At 49.3% G+C, this 23,063-nt stretch overlaps 1 protein-coding gene across 1 annotated transcript in view; it reads left to right on the top strand.

Annotated features, from left to right (window-relative positions):
* LOC106586950 (unconventional myosin-X) overlaps positions 1–23,063 on the top strand; it is a 268,076-nt gene that overhangs the window by 133,341 nt on the left and 111,672 nt on the right. The window contains exons 9-12 of the mRNA XM_045707324.1: positions 490–619; positions 5,291–5,409; positions 17,286–17,432; positions 18,944–19,044. Coding sequence (XP_045563280.1) covers positions 490–619; positions 5,291–5,409; positions 17,286–17,432; positions 18,944–19,044 — 497 coding nt within the window. The remainder of the gene's footprint in view (positions 1–489; positions 620–5,290; positions 5,410–17,285; positions 17,433–18,943; positions 19,045–23,063) is intronic.

Genomic DNA, 23,063 nt, shown 5'->3' with positions numbered 1-23,063 from the left:
TCAACCAGTCTGTGTTCAGCAGGTCTCTCAACCAGTCTGTGTTCAGCAGGTCTCTCAACCAGTCTGTGTTCAGCAGGTCTCTCAACCAGTCTGCGTTCAGCAGGTCTCTCAACCAGTCTGCGTTCAGCAGGTCTCTCAACCAGTCTGTGTTCAGCAGGTCTCTCAACCAGTCTGTGTTCAGCAGGTCTCTCAACCAGTCTGTGTTCAGCAGGTCTCTCAACCAGTCTGCGTTCAGCAGGTCTCTCAACCAGTCTGCGTTCAGCAGGTCTCTCAACCAGTCTGCGTTCAGCAGGTCTCTCAACCAGTCTGTGTTCAGCAGGTCTCTCAACCAGTCTGTGTTCAGCAGGTCTCTCAACCAGTCTGTGTTCAGCAGGTCTCTCAACCAGTCTGCGTTCAGCAGGTCTCTCAACCAGTCTGTGTTCAGCAGGTCTCTCAACCAGTCTGTGTTTAGTAGGTCTCTCAACCAGTCTCTGTCTCTGCTGCCACCAGGAGGCTCTGAAGGTGATGCAGTTCAGCGAGGAGGAGATACGTGACGTCTTCAAGCTGCTGTCTGCTGTTCTTCTGATGGGGAACATAGAGTTCATGACCGCAGGAGGAGCACAAATCACATCCAAAGGAGGTGAGAGGGAGGAGAAGAGAGGGGGAGGAGAAGGGAGGGAGGGGAGGGGAGATGGGAGGGGAGGAGAGATGGGAGGGGAGGGAGGGGAGATGGGAGGTGAGGGAGGGAGGGGAGATGGGAGGTGAGGGAGGGAAGGAGAGAGGGGGAGGAAGGGAAGGAAGAGAGGGGAGGGGAGAGGAGAGGGAGGGAAGAAGGGGAGAAGGGGAGAAGGGGAGGGAGGAGAGGGGAAAGGAGGAGAGGGTAGAGGAGGGGGGAGTGAGAAGAGAGGGAGGGAGGGGTAGAGGAGAAGAGGGAAGGAAGGAAGGAAGGAAGGGAGAGAGAGGGAGGGACGAAGGGAGGGGAAAGGAGAGGAAGTGAGGGGAGGCTATTCTAATGCATGATAGTGAAAAAGCTGAGAACATTTCAGTTAAGACAAAGCCAGCTGACAAAAACTATGTACAGCGACTTCAGAAAGAATTCAGAAACCTTGACTTTTTCCACATTTTGTTACATTACAGCCTTATTCTAAAATGGATTAAATTATTCATTTTCCTCATCAATCTACACACAATAACCCAAAATGACAAAGTCAAAACAGGTTTTCAGAAATTTTATAAATACCTGATTTACAAAAGTATTCAGACCCTTTGCTTTGAGACTCGAAAGTGAGCTCAGGTGCATCTTGTTTCCATTGATCATCCTTGAGATGTTTCTACAACTTGATTGGAGTCCATCTGTGGTAAATTCAATTGATTGGACATGATTTGGAAAGTCACACACCTGTCTATATAAGGTCCCACAGTTGACAGCGCATGTCAGAGCAAAAACCAAGCCATGAGGTCAAAGGAAATGTCCGTAGAGCTCAGAGACAGGATTGTGTCGAGGCACAGATCTGGGGAAGGGTACCAAAACATTTCTGCAGCATTGAAGGTCCCCAAAAACACAGTGGCCTCCATCATTCTTAAATGGAAGAAGTTTGGAACCACCAAGACTCTTCCTAGAGCTGGCCGCCTGGACAAACAGAGCATACCACCCCCTATTACCCCCCTATTACCCTCCAAACCACCCCCTATTACCCCATCCACCCCATACCACCCCCCATACCACCCCCCATACCACCCCCTATTACCCCCCTATTACCCTCCAAACCACCCCCTATTACCCCATCCACCCCATACCACCCCCCATACCACCCCCCCATACCACCACCTATTACCCCGCTATTACCCTCCAAACCACCCCCTATTACCCTCCAAACCACCCCCATACCACCCCCATACCACCCCCATACCACCCCATACCACCCCATTCACCCCCATACCACCCCCCATACCACCCCCCAAACCACCCCCCATACCACCCCCCCATACCACCCCATACCACCCCCATACCACCCCCCATACCACCCCATTCACCCCCCATACCACCCCCCCCATACCACCCCCCCATACCACCCCCATACCACCCCCCCATACCACCCCCATACCACCCCCATACCACCCCATACCACCCCCATACCACCCCCCATACCACCCCATACCACCCCATTCACCCCCCATACCACCCCCCCATACCACCCCATACCACCCCCATACCACCCCCATACCACCCCATTCACCCCCATACCACCCCCCCATACCACCCCATACCACCCCCCATACCACCCCCCCATACCACCCCCCCCATACCACCCCCATACCACCCCCCATACCACCCCCATACCACCCCATACCACCCCATTCACCCCCATACCACCCCCCCATACCACCCCCCCATACCACCCCCCCATACCACCCCCATACCACCCCCATACCACCCCCCATACCACCCCATACCACCCCATACCACCCCCCCATACCACCCCCCATACCACCCCCCATACCACCCCATACCACCCCCATACCACCCCATACCACCCCCCATACCACCCCCCCATACCACCCCCCCATACCACCCCCCATACCACCCCCCATACCACCCCCCCATACCACCCCCCCATACCACCCCCCCATACCACCACCATACCACCCCCATACCACCCCCCATACCACCCCCATACCACCCCCCATACCACCCCCCCATACCACCACCATACCACCACCATACCACCCCCCATACCACCCCCCCATACCACCCCCCCCATACCACCCCCATACCACCCCCCATACCACCCCCATACCACCCCCATACCACCCCCATACCACCCCATTCACCCCCCATACCACCCCCCCATACCACCCCCCCATACCACCCCCATACCACCCCCCCATACCACCCCCCATACCACCCCCATACCACCCCCATACCACCCCCATACCACCCCCCATACCACCCCCCATACCACCCCCATACCACCCCATTCACCCCCCATACCACCCCCCCATACCACCCCATACCACCCCCATACCACCCCCCATACCACCCCCATTCACCCCCCCATACCACCCCCCATACCACCCCCATACCACCCCCATACCACCCCCCATACCACCCCCCCATACCACCCCCATACCACCCCCATACCACCCCATACCACCCCATACCACCCCATTCACCCCCCATACCACCCCCCATACCACCCCCCATACCACCCCCCATACCACCCCCCATACCACCCCCCATACCACCACCATACCACCCCCCATACCACCCCCCCATACCACCCCCATACTACCCCATACCACCCCATACCACCCCCATACCACCCCCCCCATACCACCCCCCCATACCACCCCCCCATACCACCCCCCCATACCACCCCCCATACCACCCCCATACCACCCCCCATACCACCCCCATACCACCCCCATACCACCCCCATACCACCCCCCCATACCACCCCCATACCACCCTCATTTGTCAGTAACATATCTGTCTGTCTCTCCAGTGGTCAGTAACATATCTGTCTGTCTCTCTCTCCAGTGGTCAGTAACATATCTGTCTGTCTCTCCAGTGGTCAGTAACATATCTGTCTGTGTCTCTCTCCCCAGTGGTCAGTAACATATCTGTCTGTCTCTCCAGTGGTCAGTAACATATCTGTCTGTCTCTCTAGTGGTCAGTAACATATCTGTCTGTCTGTCTCTCCAGTGGTCAGTAACATACCTGTCTGTCTCTCCAGTGGTCAGTAACATATCTGTCTGTCTCTTTAGTGGTCAGTAACATATCTGTCTGTCTCTCCAGTGGTCAGTAACATATCTGTCTGTCTGTCTCTCTAGTGGTCAGTAACATATCTGTCTGTCTCTCCAGTGGTCAGTAACATATCTGTCTGTCTGTCTCTCTAGTGGTCAGTAACATATCTGTCTGTCTGTCTCTCTCCCCAGTGGTCAGTAACATATCTGTCTGTCTCTCCAGTGGTCAGTAACATATCTGTCTGTCTGTCTCTCTAGTGGTCAGTAACATATCTGTCTGTCTCTCCAGTGGTCAGTAACATATCTGTCTGTCTCTCCAGTGGTCAGTAACATATCTGTCTGTCTCTCCAGTGGTCAGTAATATCTGTCTGTCTCTCCAGTGGTCAGTAACATATCTGTCTGTCTCTCCAGTGGTCAGTAACATATCTGTCTGTCTCTCTCTCCAGTGGTCAGTAACATATCTGTCTGTCTCTCCAGTGGTCAGTAATATCTGTCTGTCTCTCCAGTGGTCAGTAACATATCTGTCTGTCTCTCTAGTGGTCAGTAACATATCTGTCTGTCTCTCCAGTGGTCAGTAATATCTGTCTGTCTCTCTCTCCAGTGGTCAGTAATATCTGTCTGTCTCCCCAGTGGTCAGTAATATCTGTCTCTCTCTCTAGTGGTCAGTAATATCTGTCTGTCTCCCCAGTGGTCAGTAACATATCTGTCTGTCTCTCCAGTGGTCAGTAATATCTGTCTCTCTCTCTAGTGGTCAGTAATATCTGTCTGTCTCCCCAGTGGTCAGTAATATCTGTCTGTCTCTCCAGTGGTCAGTAATATCTGTCTGTCTCCCCAGTGGTCAGTAATACCTGTCTGTCTCCCCAGTGGTCAGTAATATCTGTCTGTCTCCCCAGTGGTCAGTAATATCTGTCTGTCTCTCTAGTGGTCAGTAATACCTGTCTGTCTCCCCAGTGGTCAGTAATATCTGTCTGTCTCCCCAGTGGTCAGTAATATCTGTCTGTTTCCCCAGTGGTCAGTAATATCTGTCTGTCTCCCCAGTGGTCAGTAATATCTGTCTGTCTCCCCAGTGGTCAGTAATATCTGTCTCTCTCTCCCCAGTGGTCAGTAATATCTGTCTGTCTCCCCAGTGGTCAGTAATATCTGTCTGTCTCTCTCCAGTGGTCAGTAATATCTGTCTGTCTCCCCAGTGGTCAGTAATATCTGTCTGTCTCTCTAGTGGTCAGTAATACCTGTCTGTCTCCCCAGTGGTCAGTAATATCTGTCTGTCTCTCTAGTGGTCAGTAATACCTGTCTGTCTCTCCAGTGGTCAGTAATATCTGTCTGTTTCCCCAGTGGTCAGTAATATCTGTCTGTCTCCCCAGTGGTCAGTAATATCTGTCTGTCTCCCCAGTGGTCAGTAATATCTGTCTGTCTCCCCAGTGGTCAGTAATATCTGTCTGTCTCCCCAGTGGTCAGTAATATCTGTCTGTCTCCCCAGTGGTCAGTAATATCTGTCTGTCTCCCCAGTGGTCAGTAATATCTGTCTGTCTCCCCAGTGGTCAGTAATATCTGTCTGTCTCCCCAGTGGTCAGTAATGTCAGTGATCTGTTGGGCCTGGACTCGTTCCAACTGTCTGAGGTTCTGACCCAGAGGTCCATGATCCTGAGAGGAGAGGAGATCTGTTCACCCCTCACTGTGGAACAGGTAAGAGCCCTGCCCCTCTGCCTCTCCCTGACTGGCCCTACTGCCCCTCTGCCTCTCCCTGACTGGCCCTACTGCCCCTCTGCCTCTCCCTGACTGGTCCTACTGGCCCTACTGGCTCTACTGCCCCTCTGCCTCTCCCTGACTGGCCCTACTGCCCCTCTGCCTCTCCCTGACTGGCCCTACTGCCCCTCTGCCTCTCCCTGACTGGCCCTACTGCCCCTCTACCTCTCCCTGACTGGCCCTACTGCCCCTCTACCTCTCCCTGACTGGCCCTACTGCCCCTCTACCTCTCCCTGACTGGCCCTACTGGCCCTACTGGTCCTAATGGCCCTACTGGTCCTACTGGTCCTACTGGTCCTAATGGCCCTACTGGCCCTACTGGTTCTACTGGCCCTACTGGTCCTACTGGTCCTAATGGCCCTACTGGTCCTAATGGCCCTACTGGTCCTACTGGTCCTACTGGTCCTACTGGTCCTACTGGTCCTACTGGCCCTACTGGTCCTACTGGCCCTAACCTCTCACACCTACTCCTGGCTAACTAATACCCCTTTCTTTCATACTACTGAGCCAAGCCCAGCTGTACAGTCGTGGCCAAAAGTTTTGAGAATGACACAAATCTTCATTTCCACAAAGTTTGCTGCTTCAGTGTCTTTAGATATTTTTGTCAGATGTTACTATGGAAAACTGAAGTATAATTACAAGCATTTCATAAGTGTCAAAGGTTTTTATTGACAATGACATGAAGTTGATGCAAAGAGTCAATATTTGCAGTGTTGACCCTTCTTTTTCAAGACCTCTGCAATCCGCCCTGGCATGCTGTCAATTAACTTCTGGGCCACATCCTGACTGATGGCAGCCCATTATTGCATAATCAATGCTTGGAGTTTGTCAGAATTTGTGGGTTTTTGTTTGTCCACCCGCCTCTTGAGGATTGACCACAAGTTCTCAATGGGATTAAGGTCTGGGTAGTTTCCAGGCCATGGACCCAAAATATCGATGTTTTGTTCCCCGAGCCACTTAGTTATCACTTTTGCCTTATGGCAAGGTGCTCCCTCATGCTGGAAAAGGCATTGTTCGTCACCAAACTGTTCCTGGATGGTTGGGAGAAGTTGCTCTCGGAGGATGTGTTGGTACCATTCTTTATTCATGGCTATGTTCTTAGGCAAAATTGTGAGTGAGCCCACTCCCTTCGCTGAGAAGCAACCCCACACATGAATGGTCTCAGGATGCTTTACTGTCGACATGACACAGGACTGATGGTAGCGCTCACCTTGTCTTCTCCGGACAAGCTTTTTTCCGGATGCCCCAAACAATCCGAAAGGGGATTCATCAGAGAAAATGACTTTACCCCAGTCCTCAGCAGTCCAATCCCTGTACCTTTTTGCAGAATATCAGTCTGTCCCTGATGTTTTTCCTGGAGAGAAGTGGCTTCTTTGCTGCCCTTCTTGACACCAGGCCATCCTCCAAAAGTCTTCGCCTCACTGCGCGTGCAGATGCACTCACACCTGCCTGCTGCCATTCCTGAGCAAGCTCTGTACTGGTGGTGCCCCGATCCCGCAGCTGAATCAACTTTAGGAGACGGTCCTGGCGCTTGCTGGACTTTCTTGGGCGCCCTGAAGCCTTCTTCACAATAATTGAACCACTCTCCTTGAAGTTCTTGATAATCCAATAAATGGTTGATTCAGGTGCAATCTTACTGGCAGCAATATCCTTGCCTGTGAAGCTCTTTTTGTGCAAAGCAATGATGACGGCACGTGTTTCCTTGCAGGTAACCATGGTTGACAGAGGAAGAACAATGATTCCAAGCACCACCCTCCTTTTGAAGCGTCCAGTCTGTTATTCGAACTCAATCAGCATGACAGAGTGATCTCCAGCCTTGTCCTCGTCAGCACTCACACCTGTGTTAACGAGAGAATCACTGACATCGCTGGTCCTTTTGTGGCAGGGCTGAAATGCAGTGGAAATGTTTTTGGGGGGGATTCAGTTCATTTGCATGGCAAAGAGGGACTTTGCAATGAATTGCAATTCATCTGATCACTCTTCATAACATGCTGGAGTATATGCAAATTGCCATCATACAAACTGAGGCAGCAGACTTTGTAAAAATTAATATTTGTGTCATTCTCCAAACTTTTGGCCACGACTGTACACCTACAGCTCATCCCTTGGCAGCAGTACTGTAGGCTACTTACTGTACTGTATTGGCCTTGCTGGAACCATGCTGGAAAGGACAATGGGAAAGGAAAACAACCTCTCTCTCTCTCTCCCCCATGCCTGCCTCTCTCTCTCTCCTCCATGCCTGCCTCTCTCTCTACCCCCCATGCCTGCCTCTCTCTCTATCCTCCATGCCTGCCTCTCTCTCTCTCCCCCATGCCTGCCTCTCTCTCTCTATCCCCCATGCCTGCCTCTCTCTCTCTCCCCCATGCCTGCCTCTCTCTCTCTATCCCCCATGCCTGCCTCTCTCTCTACCCCCCATGCCTGCCTCTCTCTCTATCCTCCATGCCTGCCTCTCTCTCTCTCCCCCATGCCTGCCTCTCTCTCTCTATCCCCCATGCCTGCCTCTCTCTCTACCCCCCATGCCTGCCTCTCTCTCTCTATCCTCCATGCCTGCCTCTCTCTCTATCCTCCATGCCTGCCTCTCTCTCTCTCTCCTCCATGCCTGCCTCTCTCTCTATCCTCCATGCCTGCCTCTCTCTCTCTCCCCCATGCCTGCCTCTCTCTCTCTCTCCCCCATGCCTGCCTTTCTCTCTGTTCCCCATGCCTGCCTCTCTCTCTATCCTCCATGCCTGCCTCTCTCTCTCTCCCCCATGCCTGCCTCTCTCTCTCTCCCCCATGCCTGCCTCTCTCTCTCTATCCCCCATGCCTGCCTCTCTCTCTCTATCCCCCATGCCTGCCTCTCTCTCTCTATCCCCCATGCCTGCCTCTCTCTCTCTATCCCCCATGCCTGCCTCTCTCTCTCTACCCCCCATGCCTGCCTCTCTCTCTCTACCCCCATGCCTGCCTCTCTCTCTCTATCCCCCATGCCTGCCTCTCTCTCTCTATCCTCCATGCCTGCCTCTCTCTCTCTATCCTCCATGCCTGCCTCTCTCTCTATCCTCCATGCCTGCCTCTCTCTCTCTCCCCCATGCCTGCCTCTCTCTCTATCCTCCATGCCTGCCTCTCTCTCTCTCCCCCATGCCTGCCTCTCTCTCTATCCTCCATGCCTGCCTCTCTCTCTCTATCCCCCATGCCTGCCTCTCTCTCTCTATCCCCATGCCTGCCTCTCTCTCTCTATCCCCCATGCCTGCCTCTCTCTCTCTATCCCCATGCCTGCCTCTCTCTCTCTATCCCCCATGCCTGCCTCTCTCTCTCTATCCCCATGCCTGCCTCTCTCTCTTTGTTCCCTATGCCTTGCCTCTCTCTCTCTGTCCCCCATGCCTGCCTCTCTCTCTCTGTCCCCCATGCCTGCCTCTCTCTCTCTCTCTATCCCCCATGCCTGCCTCTCTCTCTCTGTTCCCTATGCCTGCCTCTCTCTCTCTGTCCCCCATGCCTGCCTCTCTCTCTCTACCCCCCATGCCTGCCTCTCTCTCTCTACCCCCCATGCCTGCCTCTCTCTCTCTGCCCCCATGCCTGCCTCTCTCTCTCTACCCCCCATGCCTGCCTCTCTCTCTACCCCCCCATGCCAGCCTCTCTCTCTCTACCCCCCATGCCTGCCTCTCTCTCTCTATCCCCCATGCCTGCCTCTCTCTCTCTACCCCCATGACTGCCTCTCTCTCTCTACCCCCATGCCTGCCTCTCTCTCTCTAACCCCCATGCCTGCCTCTCTCTCTCTGCCCCCCCATGCCTGCCTCTCTCTCTCTACCCCCCATGCCAGCCTCTCTCTCTCTACCCCCCATGCCTGCCTCTCTCTCTCTATCCCCCATGCCTGCCTCTCTCTCTCTACCCCCATGCCTGCCTCTCTCTCTCTACCCCCATGCCTGCCTCTCTCTCTCTACCCCCATGCCTGCCTCTCTCTCTCGCCCCCCCATGCCTGCCTCTCTCTCTCTACCCCCCATGCCTGCCTCTCTCTCTCTACCCCCCATGCCAGCCTCTCTCTCTCTACCCCCCATGCCTGCCTCTCTCTCTCTATCCCCCATGCCTGCCTCTCTCTCTCTACCCCCCATGCCTGCCTCTCTCTCTACCCCCCCATGCCTGCCTCTCTCTCTACCCCCCCATGCCTGCCTCTCTCTCTACCACCCCCATGCCTGCCTCTCTCTCTCCACCCCCATGCCTGCCTCTCTCTCTCTACCCCCCATGCCTGCCTCTCTCTCTCTACCCCCCATGCCTGCCTCTCTCTCTCTACCCCCATGCCTGCCTCTCTCTCTCACCCCCCATGCCTGCCTCTCTCTCTACCCCCCATGCCTGCCTCTCTCTCTCTACCCCCCATGCCTGCCTCTCTCTCTCTACCCCCCATGCCTGCCTCTCTCTCTACCCCCCCCATGCCTGCCTCTCTCTCTCTACCCCCCCATGCCTGCCTCTCTCTCTCTACCCCCCATGCCTGCCTCTCTCTCTCTACCCCCCCATGCCTGCCTCTCTCTCTCTACCCCCCCATGCCTGCCTCTCTCTCTCTACCCCCCATGCCTGCCTCTCTCTCTCTGCCCCCCATGCCTGCCTCTCTCTCTCACCCCCCATGCCTGCCTCTCTCTCTCTACCCCCCCATGCCTGCCTCTCTCTCTCTACCCCCCATGCCTGCCTCTCTCTCTCTACCCCCCATGCCTGCCTCTCTCTCTCTATCCCCCATGCCTGCCTCTCTCTCTCTACCCCCCATGCCTGCCTCTCTCTCTCTAAATCCCTTGCCTGCCTCTCTCTCTCTACCCCCCCATGCCTGTCTCTCTCTCTCTACCCCCCCATGCCTGCCTCTCTCTCTCTACCCCCCATGCCTGCCTCTCTCTCTCTACCCCCCATGCCTGCCTCTCTCTCTCTATCCCCCATGCCTGCCTCTCTCTCTCTACCCCCCATGCCTGCCTCTCTCTCTCTACCCCCCATGCCTGCCTCTCTCTCTCTATCCCCCATGCCTGCCTCTCTCTCTCTAAATCCCTTGCGTGACTTTGCACCATTTCTTGTTCTTTCTTTCCAATTCCTAACAATAAAACCCAGTGATAATGATCTCCGTCAGTAACACAATAGAGGCTCAGACTGACCTACAGTAACACATCTTCTACACTAGGGGCAGTAACACATCTTCTACACTAGGGGCAGTAACACATCTTCTCCACTAGGGACAGTAACACATCTTCTCTACAAGGGACAGTAATACATCTTCTCTACTAGGGACAGTCTAACACATCTTCTCTACTAGGGACAGTAACACATCTTCTCTACTAGGGACAGTCTAACACATCTTCTCCACTAGGGACAGTCTAACACATCTTCTCTACAAGGGACAGTAACACATCTTCTCTACTAGGGACAGTCTAACACATCTTCTCTACTAGGGACAGTCTAACACATCTTCTCCACTAAGGACAGTCTAACACATCTTCTCCACTAGGGACAGTCTAACATCTTCTCCACTAGGGACAGTCTAACACATCTTCTCCACTAGGGACAGTCTAACACATCTTCTCCACTAGGGACAGTCTAACACATCTTCTCTACAAGGGACAGTAACACATCTTCTCTACTAGGGACAGTCTAACACATCTTCTCTACTAGGGTAAGTAACACATCTTCTCCACTAGGGACAGTAACACATCTTCTCCACTATGGACAGTAACACATCTTCTCCACTAGGGACAGTAACACATCTTCTCTACTAGGGACAGTAACACATCTTCTCTACTAGGGACAGTAACACATCTTCTCTACTAGGGACAGTAACACATCTTCTCCACTAGGGACAGTAACACAACTTCTCCACTAGGGACAGTAACACATCTTCTCCACTAGGGACAGTAACACATCTTCTCTACTAGGGACAGTAACACATCTTCTCTACAAGGGACAGTAATACATCTTCTCTACTAGGGACAGTCTAACACATCTTCTCTACTAGGGACAGTAACACATCTTCTCCACTAGGGACAGTCTAACACATCTTCTCCACTAGGGACAGTCTAACACATCTTCTCCACTAGGGACAGTAACACATCTTCTCCACTAGGGACAGTCTAACACATCTTCTCCACTAGGGACAGTCTAACACATCTTCTCCACTAGGGACAGTAACACATCTTCTCCACTAGGGACAGTAACACATCTTCTCTACTAGGGACAGTAACACATCTTCTCCACTAGGGACAGTAACACATCTTCTCTACTAGGGACAGTAACACATCTTCTCCACTAGGGACAGTCTTACACATCTTCTCTACTAGGGACAGTAACACATCTTCTCCACTAGGGACAGTCTAACACATCTTCTCCACTAGGGACATTAACACATCTTCTCTACTAGGGACAGTAACATATCTTCTCTACTAGGGACAGTAACACATCTTCTCTACTAGGGACAGTAACACATCTTCTCTACTAGGGACAGTCTAACACACAATTGGAAATGACATGGGACATAAGCAGAATTATTCTCATCGTTGGCTTCAATTGTCCAGACTACTGTCTCATTTGAATGAATATGTGAGAAATGTGATGTGTTCAGAGGTTAGATTTGAAATATATTTAAATATATTGTTGCATTTTCGGGTCTTTTCCAGCATCTATAGACCAATAGAAATCTTTGAGGTTTGAATTATGTTAAACTATTCGTCTTCGGAACTAAGAGTCTCATGCCCACGGAATGTCAATATGCAGACAGAGCCAGGGTAAGAAAGCTTTTCATGATTCAAACAAATAGCTCAGTCCAGACTATACCAGTATCTCTCTCTCTCTCCCTCTCCCTCTCCCTCTCCCTCTCTCTCTCTCTCTCTCTCTCTCTCTCTCTCTCTCTGTCTCTGTCTCTGTCTCTCTCTGTCTCTGTCTCTGTCTCTGTCTCTCTCTCTGTCTCTCTCTCTCTCTCTCTCTCTTATCCCCTATATAGTGCACTACTTTGGACCATGTTGGCCTCTGGTCAATGAGCCCTGGTCTATAGTAGTGCACTATATAGGGAATAGGGCTCTGGTCTATAGTAGTGCACTATATAGGGAATAGGGTGCCTTAGGGCTCTGGTCTACAGTAGTGCACTATATAGGGAATAGGGCTCTGGTCTATAGTAGTGCACTATATAGGGAATAGGGTGCCTTAGGGCTCTGGTCTATAGTAGTGCACTATATAGGGAATAGGGCTCTGGTCTATAGTAGTGTACTATATAGGGAATAGGGCTCTGGTCTATAGTAGTGCACTATATCGGGAATAGGGATCTGGTCTATAGTAGTGCACTATATAGGGAATAGGGCTCTGGTCTATAGTAGTGCACTATATCGGGAATAGGGCTCTGGTCTAAAGTAGTGCACTATATAGGGAATAGGGATCTGGTCTATAGTAGTGCACTATATAGGGAATGTCATTTGAGATGCAGACACAGTGGCCCTAACGTCTAACCCATATCCCTGGTCATAACCTGGACAAACAGCCATCCTACCGTCTAACCCATATCCCTGGTCATAACCTGGACAAACAGCAATCCTAACCCATATCCCTGGTCATAACCTGGACAAACAGCCATCCTACCGTCTAACCCATATCCCTGGTAATAACCTGGACAAACAGCCATCCTAACATCTAACCCATATCCCTGGTCATAACCTGGACAAACAGCCATCCTAACCCATATCCCTGGTCATAACCTGGACAAACAGCCATCCTAACGTCTAACCCATATCCCTGGTCATAACCTGGACAAACAGCCATCCTACCGTCTAACCCATATCCCTGGTCATAACCTGGACAAACAGCCATCCGAACCCATATCCCTGGTTATAACCTGGACAAACAGCCATCCTAACCCATATCCCTGGTTATAACCTGGACAAACAGCCATCCTAACCCATATCCCTGGTCATAACCTGGACAAACAGCCATCCTACCATCTAACCCATATCCCTGGTCATAACCTGGACAAACAGCCATCCTAACCCATATCCCTGGTCATAACCTGGACAAACAGCCATCCTAACCCATATCCCTGGTTATAACCTGGACAAACAGTCATTCCTCTGCTCTCTGATGGAGTTCCTGGAGCCACCAGTCCAGCTCTATTCTCTATTCAACATGGCTGCTGCTCCCACAGATGAATTACAGTCCTGCAACATTGTGGCCCTGCAATAGACTAGCATCCTGTCCAGGAGGTTACTTGTACATCAAGTTGTTAGCATAGGGATAATGTGTGCCAGGTTATCGGATAGGACAAGCTACAACCAGCTACAATCACGTGACATCCGAGAGCTGTCCAGTGACACGAGCATACCGGACGAGATAAACTACTTCTATGTTCGCTTCGAGGCAAATAACCTTGAAACATGCATGAGGGCACCAGCTGTACCGGAAGACTGTTTGATCATGATTCACTGACGTAGTTTAACTGGGGCCTAGAGATTCACTGACGTAGTATAACTGGGGCCTAGAGATTCACTGACGTAGTTTAACTGGGGCCTAGAGATTCACTGACGTGGTTTAACTGGGGCCTAGAGATTCACTGACGTAGTTTAACTGGGGCCTAGAGATTCACTGATATAGTTTAACTGGGGCCTAGAGATTCACTGTTGATATAGTTTAACTGGGGCCTAGAGAGTCACTGACGTAGTTTAACTGGGGCCTAGAGATTCACTGTTGACGTAGTTTAACTGGGGCCTAGAGATTCACTGACGTAGTTTAACTGGGGCCTAGAGACTCACTGACGTAGTTTAACTGGGGCCTAGAGAGTCACTGACGTAGTTTAACTGGGGCCTAGAGAGTCACTGACGTAGTTTAACTGGGGCCTAGAGAGTCACTGACGTAGTTTAACTGGGGCCTAGAGATTCACTGATGTAGTTTAACTGGGGCCTAGAGATTCACAGTTGACGTAGTTTAACTGGGGCCTAGAGAGTCACTGACGTAGTTTAACTGGGGCCTAGAGAGTAACTGACATAGTTTAACTGGGACCTAGAGATTCACTGTTGACGTAGTTTAACTGGGGCCTAGAGATTCACTGTTGATATAGTTTAACTGGGGCCTAGAGAGTCACTGACGTAGTTTAACTGGGGCCTAGAGATTCACTGTTGACGTAGTTTAACTGGGGCCTAGAGATTCACTGTTGATATAGTTTAACTGGGGCCTAGAGATTCACTGACGTAGTTTAACTGGGGCCTAGAGACTCACTGACGTAGTTTAACTAGGGTCTAGAGATTCACTGACGTAGTTTAACTGGGGCCTAGAGATTCACTGACGTAGTTTAACTGGGGCCTAGAGACTCACTGACGTAGTTTAACTGGGGCCTAGAGAGTCACTGTTGATGTAGTTTAACTGGGGCCTAGAGATTCACTGTTGACGTAGTTTAACTGGGGCCTAGAGAGTCACTGACATAGTTTAACTGGGGCCTAGAGATTCATTGTTGATGTAGTTTAACTGGGGCCTAGAGAGTCACTGACGTAGTTTAAATGGGGCCTAGAGAGTCACTGACGTAGTTTAACTGGGGCCTAGAGATTCACTGACATAGTTTAACTGGGGCCTAGAGATTCACTGACGTAGTTTAACTGGGGCCTAGAGATTCACTGTTGATATAGTTTAACTGGGGCCTAGAGATTCACTGACGTAGTTTAACTGGGGCCTAGAGATTCACTGACGTAGTTTAACTGGGGCCTAGAGAGTCACTGATGTAGTTTAACTGGGGCCTAGAGATTCACTGTTGATATAGTTTAACTGGGGCCTAGAGATTCACTGTTGACGTAGTTTAACTGGGGCCTAGAGAGTCACTGACATAGTTTAACTGGGGCCTAGAGAGTCACTGACGTAGTTTAACTGGGGCCTAGAGATTCATTGTTGATGTAGTTTAACTGGGGCCTAGAGAGTCACTGACGTAGTTTAACTGGGGCCTAGAGATTCACTGACGTAGTTTAACTGGGGCCTAGAGAGTCACTGATGTAGTTTAACTGGGGCCTAGAGATTCACTGTTGATATAGTTTAACTGGGGCCTAGAGATTCACTGTTGACGTAGTTTAACTGGGGCCTAGAGACTCACTGACGTAGTTTAACTGGGGCCTAGAGAGTCACTGACATAGTTTAACTGGGGCCTAGAGAGTCACTGACGTAGTTTAACTGGGGCCTAGAGATTCACTGTTGATATAGTTTAACTGGGGCCTAGAGATTCACTGTTGACGTAGTTTAACTGCGGCCTAGAGAGTCACTGACATAGTTTAACTGGGGCCTAGAGAGTCACTGACGTAGTTTAACTGGGGCCTAGAGATTCATTGTTGATGTAGTTTAACTGGGGCCTAGAGAGTCACTGACGTAGTTTAACTGAGGCCTAGAGATTCACAGACGTAGTTTAACTGGGGCCTAGAGATTCACTGTTGATATAGTTTATCTGGGGCCTAGAGATTCACTGTTGATATAGTTTAACTGGGGCCTAGAGATTCACTGACGTAGTTTAACTGGGGCCTAGAGATTCACTGACGTAGTTTAACTGGGGCCTAGAGATTCACTGTTGATATAGTTTAACTGGGGCCTAGAGATTCACTGTTGACGTAGTTTAACTGGGGCCTAGAGAGTCACTGATGTAGTTTAACTGGGACCTAGAGAGTCACTGACGTAGTTTAACTGGGGCCTAGAGATTCACTGTTGATGTAGTTTAACTGGGGCCTAGAGATTCACTGACGTAGTTTAACTGGGGCCTAGAGAGTCACTGTTGATATAGTTTAACTGGGGCCTAGAGATTCACTGATGTAGTTTAACTGGGGCCTAGAGATTCACTGTTGATGTAGTTTAACTGGGGCCTAGAGATTCACTGTTGACGTAGTTTAACTGGGGCCTAGAGATTCACTGACGTAGTTTAACTGGGGCCTAGAGAGTCACTGACGTAGTTTAACTGCGGCTTAGAGACTCACTGACGTAGTTTAACTGGGGCCTAGAGAGTCACTGACGTAGTTTAACTGGGGCCTAGAGACTCACTGACGTAGTTTAACTGGGGCCTAGAGATTCAATGTTGATATAGTTTAACTGGGGCCTAGAGATTCACTGTTGATATAGTTTAACTGGGGCCTAGAGATTCACTGACGTAGTTTAACTGGGGCCTAGAGAGTCACTGACATAGTTTAACTGGGGCCTAGAGAGTCACTGTTGATATAGTTTAACTGGGGCCTAGAGAGTCACTGACATAGTTTAACTGGGGCCTAGAGTGTCACTGTTGATATAGTTTAAATGGGGCCTAGAGATTCACTGACGTAGTTTAACTGGGGCCTAGAGATTCACTGACGTAGTATAACTGGGGCCTAGAGAGTCACTGACGTAGTTTAACTGGGGCCTAGAGAGTCACTGACGTGGTTTAACTGGGGCCTAGAGAGTCACTGACGTGGTTTAACTGGGGCCTAGAGATTCACTGTTGACGTAGTTTAACTGGGGCCTAGAGAGTCACTGACGTGGTTTAACTGGGGCCTAGAGAGTCACTGTTGACGTAGTTTAACTGGGGCCTAGAGAGTCACTGACGTAGTTTAACTGGGGCCTAGAGATTCACTGTTGACGTTGTTTAACTGGGGCCTAGAGAGTCACTGACGTAGTTTAACTGGGGCCTAGAGAGTCACTGACGTAGTTTAACTGGGGCCTAGAGAGTCACTGACGTGGTTTAACTGGGGCCTAGAGAGTCACTGTTGACGGATTAATATTCAGTGCACTGGTCAAAAGTAGTGCACTATAAAGGGGAGTAGGGCGATGTTTGGGACATAGCTGTACTTGTCTGGTTTGGCCTGTATATGAATTAAAACCCTTTCATTGTCTGATCATTTGATTGACAGGCGGTGGACTCTCGGGACTCGGTCGCCATGGCGTTGTACGCCCAGTCTTTCTCCTGGATCATCACACGGATCAACCAGAAGGTCAGAGGGAAGGACAACTTCAAGTCCATCGGCATCCTCGACATCTTCGGCTTCGAGAACTTTGAGGTAGCTTTGTGTTTATAAAGTAATAGATCCTGCAGCATTTGAAGGAAGTTGGATTAGCCTGAGTGATGTTACTGGCCTGGTACCAGGCTAGGATAGTATGGTTCTGTTATAGATCTGGGTCCAGGCTAGGATAGTATGGTTCTGTTATAGACCTGGGACCAGGCTAGGATAGTATGGTTCTGTTATAGATCTGGGACCAGGCTAGGATAGTATGGTTCTGTTATAGATCTGGGACCAGGCTAGGATAGTATGGTTCTGTTATAGATCTGGGACCAGGCTAGGATAGTATGGTTCTGTTACAGATCTGGGACCAGGCTAGGATAGTATGGTTCTGTTAGTGATGTTATAGATCTGGGACCAGGCTAGGATAGTATGGTTCTGTTATAGGTCTGGGACCAGGCTAGGATAGTATGGTTCTGTTATAGATCTGGGACCAGGCTATAATAGTGTGGTTCTGTTATAGATCTGGGACCAGGCTAGGATAGTATGGTTCTGTTATAGATCTGGGACCAGGCTATAATAGTGTGGTTCTGTTATAGATCTGGGACCAGGCTATAATAGTGTGGTTCTGTTACAGATCTGGGACCAGGCTAGGATAGTATGGTTCTGTTATAGATCTGGGACCAGGCTAGGATAGTATGGTTCTGTTATAGATCTGGGACCAGGCTATAATAGTGTGGTTCTGTTACAGATCTGGGACCAGGCTAGGATAGTATGGTTCTGTTAGTGGTGTTATAGATCTGGGACCAGGCTAGGATAGTATGGTTCTGTTATAGATCTGGGACCAGGCTAGGATAGTATGGTTCTGTTATAGATCTGGGACCAGGCTAGGATAGTATGGTTCTGTTATAGATCTGGGACCAGGCTAGGATAGTATGGTTCTGTTATAGATCTGGGACCAGGCTATAATAGTGTGGTTCTGTTACAGATCTGGGACCAGGCTAGGATAGTATGGTTCTGTTACAGATCTGGGACCAGGCTAGGATAGTATGGTTCTGTTATAGATCTGGGACCAGGCTAGGATAGTATGGTTCTGTTACAGATCTGGGACCAGGCTAGGATAGTATGGTTCTGTTACAGATCTGGGACCAGGCTAGGATAGTATGGTTCTGTTATAGATCTGGGACCAGGCTAGGATAGTATGGTTCTGTTATAGATCTGGGACCAGGCTAGGATAGTATGGTTCTGTTATAGATCTGGGACCAGGCTAGGATAGTATGGTTCTGTTACAGATCTGGGACCAGGCTAGGATAGTATGGTTCTGTTACAGATCTGGGACCAGGCTAGGATAGTATGGTTCTGTTATAGATCTGGGACCAGGCTAGGATAGTTGGTAGTTAGCATATTGTTATAGTATATATTTCTGTTTCCTGCTAGGTATAGTATATATATTTCTAGGTATAGTATATATATTTCTAGGTATAGTATATATATTTCTAGGTATTGTATATATATTTCTAGGTATAGTATATATATTTCTAGGTATAGTATATATATTTCTCCTCCTGCAGGTGAACAGATTTGAGCAGTTCAACATCAACTACGCCAACGAGAAGCTCCAGGAATACTTCAACAAACACATCTTCTCCCTGGAACAGCTGGAGTACAACAGGTTGGTTAATGGGACAGCTGGAGTATAACAGGTTGGTTAATGGGACAGCTGGAGTATAACAGGTTGGTTACCAGACGGTATAACAGGTTGGTTAACAGGTTGGTTACCAGACAGTATAACAGGTTGGTTAATGGGACAGCTGGAGTATAACAGGTTGGTTAATGGGACAGCTGGAGTATAACAGGTTGGTTAATGGGACAGCTGGAGTATAACAGGTTGGTTAATGGGACAGCTGGAGTATAACAGGTTGGTTAATGGAACAGCTGGAGTATAACAGGTTGGTTAATGGGACAGCTGGAGTATAACAGGTTGGTTAATGGGACAGTACAACAGGTTGGTTAATGGGACAGCTGGAGTATAACAGGTTGGTTAATGGGACAGCTGGAGTATAACAGGTTGGTTAATGGGACAGCTGGAGTATAACAGGTTGGTTAATGGGACAGTATAACAGGTTGGTTAATGGGACAGCTGGAGTATAACAGGTTGGTTAATGGGACAGCTGGAGTATAACAGGTCTGTTAATGGGACAGCTGGAGTATAACAGGTTGGTTAATGGGACAGCTGGAGTATAACAGGTTGGTTAATGGAACAGCTGGAGTATAACAGGTTGGTTAATGGGACAGCTGGAGTATAACAGGTTGGTTAATGGGACAGCTGGAGTATAACAGGTTGGTTAATGGGACAGCTGGAGTATAACAGGTTGGTTAATGGAACAGCTGGAGTATAACAGGTTGGTTAATGGAACAGCTGGAGTATAACAGGTTGGTTAATGGGACAGCTGGAGTATAACAGGTTGGTTAATGGAACAGCTGGAGTATAACAGGTTGGTTAATGGGACAGCTGGAGTATAACAGGTTGGTTAATGGGACAGCTGGAGTATAACAGGTTGGTTAATGGGACAGCTGGAGTATAACAGGTTGGTTACCAGACGGTATAACAGGTTGGTTACCAGACGGTATAACAGGTTGGTTACCAGACGGTATAACAGGTTGGTTATCAGACGGTATAACAGGTTGGTTATCAGACGGTATAACAGGTTGGTTATCAGACGGTATAACAGGTTGGTTACCAGACGGTATAACAGGTTGGTTACCAGACGGTATAACAGGTTGGTTACCAGACGGTATAACAGGTTGGTTAACAAGTTGGTTACCAGACGGTATAACAGGTTAGTTATCAGACGGTATAACAGGTTGGTTACCAGACGGTATAACAGGTTGGTTACCAGACGGTATAACAGGTTGGTTACCAGACGGTATAACAGGTTGGTTACCAGACGGTATAACAGGTTGGTTACCAGACGGTATAACAGGTTGGTTATCAGACGGTATAACAGGTTGGTTACCAGACGGTATAACAGGTTGGTTATCAGACGGTATAACAGGTTGGTTATCAGACGGTATAACAGGTTGGTTACCAGACGGTATAACAGGTTGGTTACCAGACGGTATAACAGGTTGGTTACCAGACGGTATAACAGGTTGGTTATCAGACGGTATAACAGGTTGGTTACCAGACGGTATAACAGGTTGGTTACCAGACGGTATAACAGGTTGGTTACCAGACGGTATAACAGGTTGGTTATCAGACGGTATAACAGGTTGGTTGGTTACCAGACGGTATAACAGGTTGGTTACCAGACGGTATAACAGGTTGGTTACCAGACGGTATAACAGGTTGGTTACCAGACGGTATAACAGGTTGGTTATCAGACGGTATAACAGGTTGGTTACCAGACGGTATAACAGGTTGGTTACCAGACGGTATAACAGGTTGGTTATCAGACGGTATAACGGGTTGGTTACCAGACGGTATAACAGGTTGGTTATCAGACGGTATAACAGGTTGGTTACCAGACGGTATAACAGGTTGGTTATCAGACGGTATAACAGGTTGGTTACCAGACGGTATAACAGGTTGGTTACCAGACGGTATAACAGGTTGGTTACCAGACGGTATAACAGGTTGGTTACCAGGTTGGTTACCAGACGGTATAACAGGTTGGTTATCAGACGGTATAACAGGTTGGTTATCAGACGGTATAACAGGTTGGTTATCAGACGGTATAACAGGTTGGTTACCAGACGGTATAACAGGTTGGTTACCAGACGGTATAACAGGTTGGTTACCAGACGGTATAACAGGTTGGTTACCAGACGGTATAACAGGTTGGTTATCAGACGGTATAACAGGTTGGTTACCAGACGGTATAACAGGTTGGTTATCAGACGGTATAACAGGTTGGTTACCAGACGGTATAACAGGTTGGTTACCAGACGGTATAACAGGTTGGTTATCAGACGGTATAACAGGTTGGTTATCAGACGGTATAACAGGTTGGTTATCAGACGGTATAACAGGTTGGTTACCAGACGGTATAACAGGTTGGTTACCAGACGGTATAACAGGTTGGTTACCAGACGGTATAACAGGTTGGTTACCAGACGGTATAACAGGTTGGTTACCAGGTTGGTTACCAGACGGTATAACAGGTTGGTTACCAGACGGTATAACAGGTTGGTTACCAGACGGTATAACAGGTTGGTTATCAGACGGTATAACAGGTTGGTTATCAGACGGTATAACAGGTTGGTTATCAGACGGTATAACAGGTTGGTTACCAGACGGTATAACAGGTTGGTTATCAGACGGTATAACAGGTTGGTTACCAGACGGTATAACAGGTTGGTTATCAGACGGTATAACAGGTTGGTTACCAGACGGTATAACAGGTTGGTTACCAGACGGTATAACAGGTTGGTTATCAGACGGTATAACAGGTTGGTTACCAGACGGTATAACAGGTTGGTTATCAGACGGTATAACAGGTTGGTTACCAGACGGTATAACAGGTTGGTTACCAGACGGTATAACAGGTTGTTTACCAGACGGTATAACAGGTTGGTTACCAGACGGTATAACAGGTTGGTTACCAGACGGTATAACAGGTTGGTTATCAGACGGTATAACAGGTTGGTTACCAGGTTGGTTACCAGACAGTATAACAGGTTGGTTATCAGACGGTATAACAGGTTGGTTACCAGACGGTATAACAGGTTGGTTACCAGACGGTATAACAGGTTGGTTATCAGACGGTATAACAGGTTGGTTATCAGACGGTATAACAGGTTGGTTACCAGACGGTATAACAGGTTGGTTACCAGACGGTATAACAGGTTGGTTACCAGACGGTATAACAGGTTGGTTACCAGGTTGGTTACCAGACGGTATAACAGGTTGGTTATCAGACGGTATAACAGGTTGTTTACCAGACGGTATAACAGGTTGGTTACCAGACGGTATAACAGGTTGGTTACCAGACGGTATAACAGGTTGGTTATCAGACGGTATAACAGGTTGGTTACCAGACGGTATAACAGGTTGGTTACCAGACGGTATAACAGGTTGGTTACCAGACGGTATAACAGGTTGGTTACCAGACGGTATAACAGGTTGGTTACCAGACGGTATAACAGGTTGGTTGGTTACCAGACGGTATAACAGGTTGGTTACCAGACGGTATAACAGGTTGGTTGGTTACCAGACGGTATAACAGGTTGGTTACCAGACGGTATAACAGGTTGGTTACCAGACGGTATAACAGGTTGGTTAACAGGTTGGTTACCAGACGGTATAACAGGTTGGTTACCAGACGGTATAACAGGTTGGTTATCAGACGGTATAACAGGTTGGTTACCAGACGGTATAACAGGTTGGTTACCAGACGGTATAACAGGTTGGTTACCAGACGGTATAACAGGTTGGTTACCAGACGGTATAACAGGTTGGTTACCAGACGGTATAACAGGTTGGTTATCAGACGGTATAACAGGTTGGTTACCAGACGGTATAACAGGTTGGTTATCAGACGGTATAACAGGTTGGTTACCAGACGGTATAACAGGTTGGTTACCAGACGGTATAACAGGTTGGTTACCAGACGGTATAACAGGTTGGTTACCAGACGGTATAACAGGTTGGTTACCAGGTTGGTTACCAGACGGTATAACAGGTTGGTT

Source organism: Salmo salar, chromosome ssa25 (genome assembly GCF_905237065.1).
Source record: "Salmo salar chromosome ssa25, Ssal_v3.1, whole genome shotgun sequence".
Classification (NCBI taxonomy): Eukaryota; Metazoa; Chordata; class Actinopteri; order Salmoniformes; family Salmonidae; genus Salmo; species Salmo salar.
The sequence above is the reverse complement of the archived record's forward strand: the minus strand, read 5'-3'. Positions and strand labels throughout refer to the sequence as shown.